At 35.6% G+C, this 15,650-nt stretch overlaps 1 protein-coding gene across 5 annotated transcripts in view; it reads right to left on the reverse strand.

Moving 5' to 3' along the window:
• Positions 1-1,085: 1,085 nt before the first annotated feature.
• LOC150077437 (uncharacterized) overlaps positions 1,086-15,650 on the reverse strand; it is a 178,700-nt gene continuing 164,135 nt past the window's right edge. For all 5 annotated transcript variants that reach the window (XM_090386263.1, XM_090386264.1, XM_090386262.1 and 2 more), the window contains one exon: positions 1,086-1,364. In XM_090386263.1, coding sequence (XP_090242389.1) covers positions 1,311-1,364 — 54 coding nt within the window. In that variant the 3' untranslated portion in view covers positions 1,086-1,310. The remainder of the gene's footprint in view (positions 1,365-15,650) is intronic.

A 15,650-nucleotide genomic window follows, 5' to 3' on the forward strand; every position in this document is an offset into this window, starting at 1 on the left:
ATTTAGTTATTTCAGTGTCAAGTACAAGACAGTTTTAAAATTAAAATGTTTATTTTAAGAAATGTAATACACTCCTAGCATCACAATTTTTATAATAAAAGAACGTCAACCAATTATTTGTTAAGCAAAAAAAAAAAAAATAAATAAAAATAAATAAAATAAAATAATAAATGAAATAAAAAAAATTATAGTAATACTGTAAAAGCACAGTGAAATGTCTTATAGCAGCATTATTGCAGAAAATTTTTATAGGATTGTAGATGTCTCTATTTTATTTAATTTTTCTCTATTTGCTGTTTCTTTAATGTCACAATTTTTTTAAATCAAATTGCCAGTTAATAACCTACAAATTGTTAACAACATGAAATAGTGTCACAGTAGAGTGATATTAAAATGAACAACAATTAAGTAATGAAATTTGAATGTTCTGGAAGAGTATGATCCTATGTGTGAGTTAATTTTGTATTTATTGCATAAGACATTAAAGATTGAAAAAAAAAATTTATAATATGAAATAATACATTCAAAATGAATATCAAAAAAAGATATAACCAACTGAAAATTACTTCTTAACTGATTAAAATAATAGGGTTTCCACTCAGTAAGAAGGAGAAGTTGATCCTTTATTTTTATTCAACAATCACATCTAAAAATGTCCATTGCACATTTATTCAACAATCACATCTAAAAATTCCTAAGTATTTCAGTTATGAAATACTTATGAATTCATGGAATTGACAGTGTAATGGATATAAATGACACACTTCCAAACATTTGAGAAACAAAACATTTGGAGATGTGTATTTTTACATCCCTAAAATACACACTTCTCCTTTAAGCTTCATGTATGCATAAATATTTAAGTGATGCACAATTTATTTTGATGTGTGTGCATATATATATTCCAGAAAAAAGTTAGAGCACATTTTGTCAATTTGGTTTCAACTGTGAAGCATTTCATCTAGAGTTAAAATATTTATTTTAAGAAAACTAATACACTTCAAATGCAATTTGTACAATAAAAGAACACAAGACTGATCGATGATTCACAAGTTCAGCAGTAAAACCTACAAATCAAACCTGCAGCTTCAAGTTTCCCACAGATACTACCCCAAGTAAGACTACTAAAAAGGATCTGTACATCTTTGCTTTTACATTTTCTCCTGCTCAATAAACAAATAAAATCTGTTTTGAACAGGATTTCAAGTTACAATATGTATATATGGAAAATGGTTCACAGAAGCTTTATTTGTTATAGCCTCTTATTCTTTATATGCCTCTTAGCACCCCCATATAATTTATGCCAGTTGTCAAAGTTGTGTGAAATTTACTTCAACTCTACATATGGGACATGTTCGATTTATCTGAAAAGAAAAAAAAAAAAAAAAGCTGTTATTAAATACTATTTCAGACAAAAAAAAAAAAAAAAAAAAAAGCAATTTAAAAATAAGCCACTAAATAATACCCTCCTGTGACCTTAACCTCAGAATTTTAGTAACCCTGAATTAACGAAAATGCAACATCTATGTCACTTAAGAAATATCAGCCATGAACAGATGTGTTTAACCCTTTACTGAGTCATTTTCATGGCCTGAGTTTTTTTTTTAGTTTTTTTTTGGAAAAAAAATAAAAAGGAAGACTTTCCTGAAACATAAGAAAAATGTTACAAAGGTAGATTTCATGTATGATACATGTGTTAAACTTATGAAATATTAATATTGCGACTTCTGTAAATATTTGCAAAAAAAGTCAACTTACTTTGGATTACTAGTCATCAGGAAACACTGCCTAATTTCTGAATTGCTGATGTCAAAGGTATTTAGGAATTTTATTTTAGGTATTTATTCTGTGAATCCTTAACCCATTTCATTTTTTAGGTTACCAGTCTCTATTGTTTTGTACATGATTAGCAGAATCAGAACTTGCCAGAGTTTCTGATCACTTCCAACCTCTATTTCATCAATCAAAACATTTTCAGAATTTTTGGAATCAGATTCAAAGTTTACATATACTTCTGATGTTGTCACATGATGAAAACATTTTAGCAGTAATAAAACTGCAACTTGCCCCACAAAAAATGCTTCAGAGACACGTGTTATGTTCGTGGCATATTTCAAAGCCAAGAGATGACAGCACCTATCTGCAAAGTTTTATTAGCTTGACTAGTCATGATCACAGCAGTAGTACACAGCCTGCTGAATTTGAGGCACAAGTGCAGAACCTAAAGGGTTAAATAAGAGTTAACATATACTAAAGAAATATTGTTTTACCATTTTTGTGAATTATTATTATTTAAATAGATCTGAGGTTAATCTTATGGTTTTAGGTCTCAGTGTATGCTCTATATTATTTATGTAATAATCTTTGGCTGTTTCTGCATTTTGGGTTTTCTGTTGTATATAGGTAAGGAAAACAAATTCTTATTCTAGTTTTTATTATTATTATTCTAAACTTTTTCTCGTTTATGGAATTTTTTCCACTCCATAATGGGTATTGGTATTGTGGGGTGGTTGGCTGTGTCCAGTTACTATTATTATTGTTATTACTGTTGGTCGAAGAGCTCTCTTACTACCCTATAGGTGTTCAAGATTGCAGCTTTCTGGAGTTCCACGGAAACAGGATTGGATGTTGATGGTTCAGACTATTGTTTCTAAACTTTTCCCACCTTTCGCATCTGTAATATGGTACACTTTATTTGATTAACTGGTACTTTTGCATTAGCTTCTGATGTATTATCCTCTAGCACCTAGTCGTGTCTGTGAATGATCACCCTGCATCCCATGATGATGTGCTGGATTGTTTCTGGTGCCATCATCAACAAGTGTTATCTGTCACTCTGGGCCCTTAGTGATGTATTTTCTGTAGTTCCTGATGTTGATTACTGGTCTTGGATGGCAAGCATGAATCCTTCAGTCTCAAGGGAAGAGACTCCCATTTGTGAGGTATGCATTGGAAACCATCTTATCTTTGTCATTTTGATGGAGGTCATTGAAGCATCTAATTATCCTCATTTTTCCAATTCAAAGGAGTCAGATCTTTAGGATCCGTGTTTGTTGTGATATTTGGATCATTCACGCTTGCTCAGTGCCAGGGAGAGCTTTTCCTCTCAGATTTCTGGAGGTAGGAACAGTGACATCTAGTGACCAAGCGGAAGGAGATTAGTAGTTAGTATGGTTAGTGTATAAATAAAAGAAAGGTGTCTTTCCTTTATTAGGAACCTCTATGCTGATCCTTTTTAGCATCTATATATATATATATGCAAGTTGGAATTAATAAGCCAGTTAAGTGTGAAGATGGAAGTGTAAATTATACAAAATGCCAAAAGCTAATAGGAAAAGGACAGCAGAAATAGGAGATACTGTAGGCGTGAAAAAGAAAGAATGTGAATATTCTCTATATGGTATAATAAATTAAGCAAAATTATAGGCTGAACTGAAAAGCCAATTAGAGAGGAGGGACCTGTAAAGTAAATATGATTAAGTCAAAATAACTAAATTAATAAAAGGAATAGCAGCCAACATCAGATATGGGTGGGCAAATTTAGCTAAGTGGTTAGAGCAAATATGCAATCAAGTCTGATGCTAGCAAAAGTAAATATTGATACACGATCAGGTATTTCATCAGGGGACTACCCTGATCATGTATCAAGGACTGCATTTCTATACTTGTCCATATCTGTGGAAGAGAAGCAAATTCAAAAATAAAACTAAGTGAGATCAATAGGGAACAGCAGTATAACTTTCACATCCCAATGCAGTATATGTTATATAAAATAAATTAAAGTGAATTAAGAAGTAAAGTAGAAATATGTAGTGTGCATACACAATAGAGAATTTGCTTCAAAATTTAAAAATACATAGCACTCTATCACTATAGAAATTGCCTTATAATCACAGAGAAATCAGCTGATTACTAGAAATGCTTGGCACTTGGGGCCTCTCTGCACATCCAGCAGATCTACATCATTGCTAAGTTAGTTAGTTAGTTATTTTGGTTTTTAGGAGCATTAGCAACTAAGGCCATATTGCTCCGGAATATGCGGTGATCATTCCCTGACCTTTCCGCATCCTCCGTATTTGGTGGTGACGGGCTCGAACCCCGGTGTAACCAAGAAGCGTGTGCTACACACTGCTGCTCCTTCCCACTTGGCTACGGAGGCGCCTAACACACATCATTGCTAAAATGAGGCCTCCAGACTTGTATTTAGTACCCCAGATGTAGCCTGATAATTGCCTTATACAATGGGATAATCACCTCCTTATCCCTGCTAGCAGAATTCGTGTATATCATTACAAAACACCATGGGCTGCCCTGCAGCCTATCTGCACTGCTCAGAGAACTTCATATCTGACAGCACAATTACTCTGGTCTTTTTAATTTTACACTATGCTGAGTGTAGTACCACGCAGTTGGTACATTACTCTGGGGTTACTCTACCCATAAGCAGTACATTGCATTTGTCAACGTTAAACTTCTATTGCCATTTCTCAGCCCATCTAATTCTTCTAGATCCTGTTGCAGTAGCATACTGTCAATACTGTTATTAACCACCCTGCCAAACAATGTATCATCTGCAAACTTGGACATTAAAGCCTAACATGCCTTCATCAACGTCAGTAATAAATACAGAAAACAATAATGGGCTCAGCACCGAACCCTGTGGAACTTCATTAAAAACAGTCCACAAAGAGCAGTGTCCACTGATAACTACTCTGTCTTCTCCCGTTCAACCATCCCTTTACCCATAGCAGTAACTTTCCATTAATGTTCCAATTTGTACAGCAGTCTTTTATGTGCAATAGTATCAAAAGCTTCCTTGAAATCGAAGTATATGATACTAAAATTATTTTTTGCATCCAGTCCTTTGTCACTTCATAATAGTTTGTTGTTGTTATGTAGGTTTCACAACACAAGGGCAACTATGGCCAATATGTGTCTGTCAGAGTTGCTATGTTCATTTTAATGATTTATGGATATAATATCAATTTGTACAATAAAAGAACACAAGACTTTATGTATATATTATTCAAAGAGTATTAATATACATAAGGAGCTTACTTAGGTTTGCTGTGTCACTGAATATATGAAAGAGAGTCAAAGAAGCTTGCAAGTTTGCTAATGATCGGAAGGGGGTGGTATGAATGACTGAATAGGATGGACAATCAATCAGGATGTGGCTTACTGTAAGTATCTGACAGACAGAGTAGAGCGGGGGATCTTAGAAGTAGATGTTTGTGTGAGAGAAAGGTATGCACAATGTGCAGTCTTCTCGATATAACTTCTTCCTGTCTATCTGTAGGACTACTAGAATGCCATAAACATAGATTTTTTTTTATTCTGCAGAGTTTATTGCACAGTTGATCTCTCCAAAGTTGGGCCCAAATGGAAGTATATTTGGTATGAAATTTGCAAAAGGCACGAACTGAAAGTCATGTATATTAAGATCTGGACTTTTTGCAGATTGATCTGCATGATTACTTCTTGGGATTTCAACATGGCTGGGAATAAAACAGATAGAAACTTGTGTTCTTGCTTTTTGAAAATCTCTGAGTTGTTTTTTTTTTAAGACATTGAGTCAAGGAATTTGAGAAATATTTGTTATTCTGTAGAGCTACTACTGCACTAAGGAGTCGGTATAGATTAGGGCAGGAAGAAGCTGGTGCACGCTAATGACATCCAGTGCTAGTTTAATAGCATATATAGTTCTGCTGTGAAAATACTGCAAACATGAGGCAAGGAGACAGATAAGAGTGTATTCCTGAAAAACTCCTGCCACACCTACTGAATTGTTTAATTTTGATCCATCCATATAAATCTGATAACTGTTTCTATTTTCAAAACTATGCATCACTTGGAGCTTCTGTATAACAATACAATTGAAGATATGTCCTCTTTCTTCCAGTTTGTAAGATATGATATGGACAAAGGCACAGTTAGCAGCCAAAGAGGTTCTGAATTTATATCTACCGTAGAGATGTGATTGAAATGTATTTCCAAAACTCATACTAAGTGTCTGAGACACAGTCCTACTGGTTTATTTCCATTTGGCTTGCAATCATAATTACTCATCCATGGTGGATCATGAACAATAGACCATTTTGTGTGTGATGGTTGACTGTATATCTTTGCTGCATACATGCAAAGTAGGTAAACTTGTTGAAGATGCAGTGGAGGTTCAGATGCACCTGTATACAAAATGTAAATTGAAGTTCTAAAGGCCCCTAGAGCTATGTGAAGGGCACTATGATGAAAGGTATCTAGATGCTGTAACATGCTGTTTTTTGCAGAAGCATAAACAGAAGATTCATAATCCAATCAAGATCTAATCAAGGTTTTATATAATTGTAGTAATGTGTACCTGTCGGCTCCCCAGGCCATTGAAGATACTGTACACAAGTTGTTGAGTTCTGAGAGGCAGATAGTTTGAAGTTTTAATATATGTTCATGAAAGTTTAGTTTCCTATCTAGTGTTAAGTCTAAAAAGGAATAAATTTTGAACAATAGGTAGAGAAAAATTATTTAAATATAACTCCAGTTCAGGATGAAAACCACAGATTTTACAGAAGTGTATGACAACTGATATTTTCACAGATATTCTATACTATTATTTTTTTGTCCATGCTTCTATTTTGTTTATGGATACCTGGAGGTGTTGCTCAACTGTGTTCATGCTTTGTGACTGAAATGAAACGATCATCTGCATACATATAAATTTACAGTGAAGGTAGTATAACCTTTGTGATATTGTTCACCCTAAGGAGAGTTGCACTTAATACTGAGCCCTGGAGGACTTCTTTCTGTTGTACGCATATCGTAGATAGAGCGCCTTTATATCATACCTGAAATGTACTGGCAATAAGGATTTATAAATTGGGGAAGTTGTCCTCTGTATCCTAACTTAAATAGATCTCATAGGATTCTGAATCTCCATGTTGTGTCGAAAGCTTTTTCAAGATCTAGATTTACGATCACCATATGCTGTTTTCTTATGAGTTTTTAATATTTATTTCAACTTTGACATGAAGATCAAGCATCGATCTATTTTTCCTGAATCCAAACTGGAGGAGTGATAGACATTCTCTTTTTCTAGCAACCATGTAAGTCTGTTATATACCATTCGTTCGTGGATTTTTCCTAAGCAGCTAGTCAATGAGAGAGGGCAATAGTTATGTGTATAGGAAGGGATCTTTTCCAGTTTTGGGAAATACAATGACAACTGCATGCCGTCATATGGATGGATACAGGTTGTTTAGAAAAATTCTATTATATAAAGCTAGTAGGATATCCAGAGAATCAGAGTTTAGGTGTTGTATCATAGTATAATAAATGCCATCGGGATCTGGTGTGCTATTAGGAAAATTTGTAATGGTTGTAAGTATGAATGGTAGATTATATACGAATGAGAATGGTAGATTATATACGAATGAGATGAATTGGTAGAGAAATTCAACTTACTCTGATCGGCTTGTTCTTTATATTTTTGAAAAACAGTGCTGTAGCTTGTAACTGCTGAAGCAGAAAGATTCAGCCAGAATTTTTGATATCTCAACTGTTGAGGAAACATCCCACCCTTTTCAATGGAAGATTGGAGATTGTATGCTCGGATATCCTCCACTCAAAATCCAGATTTTTTTCCACAACAAAGCAGGACTTGAGTTTCTAGTAAGTGTAGAAGCAAAAATGATCCAGGAATTTTTCTTTGCCTTTCTCTGAATTCGCCTCACTTCAGCCTTGGCTCTTTTATATACAATGAAATCGACTTTAGTTGGATATTTCCAGAATTCATTCCATTTTGTTTTGTTTTTGTCGTCACACATTCTGTATTCCACCAAGAGTTGTACCGTGCCTGCCTTGTCTTACTCATTTGAGGTATTGTAGCTTTTGAAGAGTCTAACAGTTGGCTATTGATATACACTGATGTGCAAAACTTAAGGACCAACACTATTTCCAAGGTTACCACCACAAAATCAAACGAAACAACCTGTGGCGATTTCCATAATTCCATAACTGTGGCCATTCAGTAGAAAGCTGGTGCACATGTAAAAATTTTAATCGTGATGAGAGGGCTCACATAAACAGATAAAAGTGGCAGTTCAGCAGTCATGTGCAAATTACCGAATGGTGAGCATGATGGTTACAGATGTTTGAGTGGTTTCATACAGTGCTACAGACAACAAAAGGGCCAGTAGACAACATCTGCATGACTTTACATGGGGTCAAATAATTGGGAAGGTCGAAATGCAAGGAGTGTGGCTGCAGAGTTTGGTATCGTCCATAGCATCATCTCACGTGCGTGGTGACCAGAACGACAGGTACAGCTGTTCGAAGAACCAGTTGTGGTCATCCATGAAAAATAATGTCCAATGATGACTGCTATATACACTCCTATAGGCCAAAAGGGGCTGACACCAGACAGCGGGATCCACTGCAAACCAGGACTACAAGCTGCAGGATATTGTGGTTTACTGTGGCCAGGCAACTCCACAAAGGTGGACTGTTTGCCCAACGGTCAGTATGCTGTGTCCTTTTAACACCTGCCCATCGGAGACACAGTTTACAGTGGTGCATCGACTGGACAGCAGTGCAATGGGGTAAGGTACTCTTTACTGATGAGGGTAGATTCAGTCTCAGCAGCAATTCTGGATGTCAGCTAATCTGACACACAGTATCACCCCACAAACATCACTGAAAGAGATCGAAATGGCAGTTGAGGTGTTTTGAATAAAGTCCCTCTGTACCGTTTTGTTTCCATTGTTGTTTCCTTCATCATTTCTGTACCTCACGAAGTTCTTTTGGTATGCTTTTTTCCATATCTAGGCCACTCCTATGAGAAGCCACAGGTGAAAACCTGACTGGTCCTTATGTTTTGCACACAAGTGTATATATGACAGCATCATCTATTGGAGGGTTTCTATTAATTGGTTATCCAGCTTGATTAATTGCATATATTTACTTCAATTAGCTTTTTTATAATTCCATACTGTTTTGGTTTCTTCTATGAGAATCAACAGTGTCTGTATGGAACATACTATAAGAAAATGATCACTTGTAAGGATCGTTTAATACAAACCATTCTATGTTGGGATAAATTGATGGAGAACATATTGTAAAGTCTATGGCAGAAGTGATGTAGCCAAGCTGATATAAGTATGAGATCCAGTGTTCAATAAATTTAGGTGTTGTTCATTGAGGAACGTTTCAACTGAGTTATCTCTACTGTCCGTATGAGAAGATCCGCACAAATGATGATGGGCATTCATATCTCCTATGAAGCGATCGAGAAGTTGAAGCACATAGTAAAATTGCTTAATTCTGATCTGGAGAAAGAGGAAGGTTTGGTGGAAGGTAATTTCAATGGCTATTCTCACTGCTACTGCTTCTAGGTTGGTTTTTAATGTTATTTGCTTAGTTGGTATATTGGAATTTACCAAAACTGCCACTCCTCCCTTTGGCAGTTGTATTATCATTTCTATCTCTCCGGAAAAGTAATAGTTCTGAAATGTGGAATATAAATTAAGCTAACAGGTCTGTAATTACTCATGTCACCCTCTGATCCTCTTTGTGAACTGGGAATACATTTGCACATCTCCAGTCCACAGCAACCTTTCCTGAATGTGGTTAGACAGGCTTCCAGACAGATGGTCTCATAATTATGGCTAATGGTTTGCTTAACTCCTTAGCTGCCCCCCTTAATATAACTGGATAGATCCCATCCACCCCAGATGACTTTTTTTTTTATGTTTAACTTCAGTTTCTCATCCACTTTCCTCTCAGTTATTACAAAATGATTTAGCTCCCTGTTAAGAGTTTGATAAACTTCTGGTTTCCACTTCCCTAAAGAATTCCTCATGTGTAAATGTAGATGCAAAATAGCATAGCTACTCAGTTTGTCAGTAACCTGGGCAGGATCATTGACATCGGCAAGTTAAACCATCGTCTTCAAGTGGACTAATATTATTCAACACCTTCCTTCTACTGTTAATATAAGTAAAGAACTCTTGGCTGCATTTCTTTGCCAGAGACTTCTCGTAATCTGCCTTAGCTTGCCTAACCTCCTGTGACTTGATTACCATTTTACTTAAGCTAATGAAGGAAAAAACACACACACATTAAAGCTTAAACATCTTTGTTTAGAACAATAATTATAAATCAGAGTGATACAAATATGAACATCATAACAGACAAAAATAAAGCTAGAGTTATAGCTTAACAGAAGCAGATTGCTTAAGTGCAGCAAACAAACTGCTTGAACAGTTCAATTATAATGAATAACTTTGGTGCCACTTCCACCAGGCAATAATTTACTATTACCATAATCTTCCAGTTAGCAATGATTTACCAGATATTTGCATGTAGGGGAAAGGAGGTTATGCAGCAAAGCTGTGCCTCAACAGATCTCAGAAACAACTGAACCAGAGTTTCCATTTAAATGAGACTTAGCTTCAGTCTCATCATAACAATTTTAACAATAAACAAAATTTAAAAACAGCTAATGAGAAGGCTCAAAACAGAAAAGCTGAAACATCGTATGAGGCATTTTTTCCCCTCTTGTATGACTGGTGAAATAACTTTCTGTTGTACACAAAATATATTACATATATTACATGAAGATATTCCGTGACGAAATAATGGTGGTTTTGGAGATGACAAAGGATCCTGCACAACTATAGCTGATGTCTACCATAAGTAAATTAGGGCACCTCTTGGAAGGAGATGAACTGTACACTTAAAATAGGACAGAATCTTCTATGCTATCTTCCAAAGCTGTCTAAAATCAGAAAGCCCTTGGATACAATCAAACTTCACTGGACTCTGAAATACACAAGGACTTTCAGGGAGACAGTTATTCAAAGGCAACATCAGTAAAGCACCAAGCTAAACCTTGACATAGAAATTGGTGAAATAATGAGCACTTAAATCTGTATGGAGTGTTAGCTGTCTTTAATTTCTTAAAGAATTACAGATTATTCTAAGAAGTGGTACTTCCTATACCACTTCTTCAGTGACTGACTGTAAAGACAGTAGAACTGGTAAATTTTGGTGAAATGATTTACATAAATACCTGTTAATTTGATTACACAATTCATATTTGTTAAGATTTAGTCTTGAATTAGTTAAACAGCTATTAGCAAACATCAATTTTAAATAATTTTACATTAGTTATTAATTTGGTTAATAAGATTAATAACATTAAATTCAATTAAGTTTAAGAACATTATCATTAAGTAAATGGATAACTATGAATACTCACACTCCTGTAATGCTGTCTTTATGATACCATCAGCCTCACATACCAAGACAGCAGTTTACAATTCATTACAGTCACTCCTTGTATAACACATGTTTACGCTACATGAATTCGATCATACATGGTTTAGAAATAGGGGAACAATATCGTATATAACAAGAACTGAATTCGCTTATGCACGATTCGCCTTTGTATTTACAAGAAATGGCAGTGGGATGCGGAAGCACATCAAATGAACAAAAAATGCCAGGAATGAAGAGAAGATTCTGAAAATGTATTTATGTTTTTTTATATCAGTAAAGGGGAAACACATTTCACCATAATAACGTAAAAACCCACACAATTTCAGCTATCGGTATTATCGCAAATGCAATTAGATCGAGTTTACTACCAGTTTATAACAGATTCCACTAGCAGAAACGCAACTGGAAATTGTTTTTACTGTTTTATGGTAGTAAAGCCGAGAAATGTGCTTTAGTAAAATGTGAGCTAGTGTGTATGTTAATAGTGTGTATCTGCCTTTAGGGTGTTGTTTATTCAGTTGCTACATGCGCGAAGCTTTGTTTATGTGTATCAAGTGTGTCTCCTCATTTTGTAATTGTGCTTTATTCCCTAAAAATGAGTAAAATACTTAAAAGGTGTGAAAAGGAAGCGTCCTGGTGAAGACACTACAGATTCAGAGAGAAAAAGAAAAGCAATATTGATAGACAAAGGTGGGCTGGGTGAAAAATTCTTACCCAGGAAAATTTGTAGCAGCTTCATACTAGCGTTTATGGCCAAAATAACACTTCTGGCTTCCGACCCACTGGGGTTTCCCCGGTAAGGCTTATGGCCAGTCTGCCTCTGTTAGAGAAAAAAATACGAAACTGTGAAAACACTTTGAGTGAAACGAAAGAACGTGGGCTATTGCATGTGCTACAGGCCTAAATGAAGCAATGCCGAGAATTAGAAAGAATGCAGAGAAAATAAAAACAACTTTCATAGCAGGAACAACTCAAAGTGTAATTAAAATCCATTAGATCAAAACACAAAGAATTGGAAGAGATGGAATGGCTGTCATCTGTTTCGAAAGAAAATCAAACAAAAAACAAGTTTGCTTAAGATAGAATCAAAAGCACTAGCAATATTTTATTACGTAATAGTCGTAATAAAATACGTAAGTATTTTATTACGATTATTTATTGTGGTTGGTAATGTTTTGGTTACAAATGTGTGTTCATTCTTGGGTGGTCGGCACCTAACCCTATTTTTCCCATAGGGCCTGTTGTTTATATTGCACGATTTTGCATTGCACGAGGGTTTCTAGGAACACAACTATTGTGCTATACGAGGACTGACTGTATCTTTGTTTGGTAATATTTGATTTCAGTATTGAGCTGGCAGCAGCTCCAAGTAGTTCTACTATATGCCTAGTGGCATTATTAACCCATTAGCGCTGGGTGTACTTGTATGGGAACGCTAATTCAAAATGCTATTTTGAAACTGTTGCAGTTCCATTAAATATTTCTCTATATTGTTTATCTATAAATATCAGGAAATGATTCATATACAGTGCCAGATGTCTTCAGTACTGATTTTGTAAGTGTTGCAAGAGGCCAATTTATTTTTCTAGTGACTCATGGAAGTTATCATAAAATTTTTTTTTAATACAGTGTTTTTTAATTGTCCTTGTTTTACAATAAAATTTAGAAACACAATATATGCTGTAAGTATGAACAAAATTTCAAAATTTTTCCAGTTATTTTATTTTGTTTATATCTTACTGTCCTGAAACGGAGACATTAGGCATTACTGTATATAAGTTTTATTTTTGTTTATAGTGAATCATAAACTGGGTAATAATGGAACCGAAGATTTTCTATGGCAATAAGAAATACACCAGACTTCAAAGACATTGCAAATCAAGAATCTAATGATAATGAGGTTTTTGAAATTTGCATATTACCTCCAAATCTGGATAAGTTGACAGATTGTGAAGAGTTTGATGAAGATGTTTTACAAGACCTTAATTCATTTCCAAAAGAAACTCCTGGTTCTATGGAAATTTCATTTGAAAATACCAATGAAGATGTTTTAGCCCTGGAAGAAGATGATGTTCCAGAAGATAAAAAGTGGTAGTGATTCAACGTTATATCTTGATTTCGAGAAAGCGAAATGGCTGAAGAGACATCAGGAATATGCACCTTTCGAAACAAATGAACATTGTTTTATAAGTAAGTTAGATGCTGTGAAAAATGACTTAAAAGATTTGTCCCCAGCCAAAATATTCGAAAAATTTTTTTGTGATGAAAACGTAGACTACATCATGAATTTACTATTGCCAACAAAGAAATGCAAAGTTTTATTGCAATATTGCTTTTTACAGGATAACACAACCTTCCTCAAGAAAGAATGTACTGGTTGCTGGACGAGGACTTCGGTGTCTCATGCATTTATAATGCCATGTCAAGGGAATGATATCTAGAAATAATCTTGGAAATTGTCAAGATTGAATGTACAAAGTTAGGACAATAATGAATATGCTCATAAAACAATTTTGCCAGTGGGGTTTTTTTCACAAGGATCTCTCAACAGATGAGTCAATGGTGAAGTATTTTGGATATAATCCAGCCAAACAGTGAGATTTGGCTGGATTTGGCTTTTGTAACCGAACCAGTGAGGTTTGGTGACAAAATTTGGATGGTAAGTTGGTTTTGTGGTAAGATGGTATAGTGGTTTTTCTGGGTATCGCTACGCTTTTGACATAGCCGACCGGGCTAGCCGAGTGGGTAAAGTACCTGCTCGGCAACCCAAAGGTCGCGGGTTCGATTCCCGCCTCGGGCTTGGATCAAAGTACTGCAAAAACCTTGGGAGGCGCAATATGGCCACAGAAGCCGATGCGCCAACAACTACCAAAACAAAAAAAAAAAAAGCTTTTGACATCTATAACAGAAAACTGACTAAAGAAACCAAAAATGTAAAGAGTATACCTGTAGATGCAAGAGTGGTTATTGATTCATTGGAACATGTGCTGGATCCATCAAACCAAGTAGTTTTCTTCGACAATTATTTTTGTAATTGATGATATTTTTGAAAAAGAAGAAAATAAGAGCTACAGGAACTGTGAGGTCACAATCGAGTTAAACACTGTCCTATTATGGCTAACTTGCGACCTATAGTCATAAGTACCCGCTTTCCATTTTTTTTTTTTTTTTCATTTCTAAAGCGGGTGGTTAATTGCTGGAACAAACTTCCATCTGTCGTTGTGGAAGTTGATAGGTTGAATAAATTTAAGGAGGAACTGGACATGCATTTGGAGGGAATGGTGTGATTTTTTTTTTGGCTGATGCTGCATAAGCTCATACACTTGCTTTCTTGCATCAAACGCCACTGCTGCTACTACTACTTATGACTATAGGCTTGATGTTGTCAATGGCATATTATGTATAAAATGGAAAGATAATAATGTATGTTCTATTCTTACCAATTACGATTTTGTTGAACCATTACAATACACAACCATTACATTACAAACAGTCAAAACCTGCAAAAGCTAAGGTCAACGTAGAACAACCTGCATCATTTAAAAGTTGATGATGCTGTAGGGCTGATTTCATCTTTTAAGGGCACAAAACGTGATGTTTTACACACTGGCACTAATGACCTTAAGAGTAAGAGATCTGCAGATTTACTTAACAAGTACAGGTTAATGTTAAGAAAAAGTTGCAAGTTAGGGTTAAATTTGAAAGTGCCTGCAATTCTGCACAGACATGATAGGAGGGAGTATATGATGAGAGCCTTGTCAGTCAATCAATTCAGTCCTGGAGAGACTGTGCAAGGCTCATTGGGTAGAATTTTTTTCAGCATGGTCTGTGCTTGCTAACAGGAGAGATTGCTTCCTACATGGATAGAATACACTTAAATAGGCAGAGTGCAAGAATATTTGCTGATGCTATCGAGGCAGTGTTAGGTGGGTCGGAAAACTAGTAGCTTGGGGGAATTCACAGACTAAAAGATTAACAGTAGCCACAAGCAGAGGCAAAAGTGATTCTTGCACTGCTTCTATTGTAATGAACAGCAGCCTAGAGAGCAATTGCTGGGAGTACTCATGGAACAAGTACATCAATGAGCCAAAACACTGACCACCTAATATGATGTTGGTCCTCCACGTGCAGTCAAAACAGCTTGTACCCAGTGAGGCATTGATGTTACAAGATTTCTAAATGTGTCTTGTGGTATCTGGTACCAACACGTAATCAGCAGATCCTTTAACTCCTGTAAAGTCCGTGGTTGAGATGCCGCAGAACAGAGTTGCTGTTCCAACACAAATCACCGACACTCGATGGGATTGATGTCTGGGGGATTTGGAGGCCAGGGCAATACCTGGAAGTCTTCCTTATGTTCTGCAAACCAGTCTCAAACA

Source organism: Mastigoproctus giganteus, chromosome 12, assembly GCF_048544385.1.
Source record: "Mastigoproctus giganteus isolate SK-2022 chromosome 12, ASM4854438v1, whole genome shotgun sequence".
NCBI classification, from domain to species: Eukaryota; Metazoa; Arthropoda; class Arachnida; order Uropygi; family Thelyphonidae; genus Mastigoproctus; species Mastigoproctus giganteus.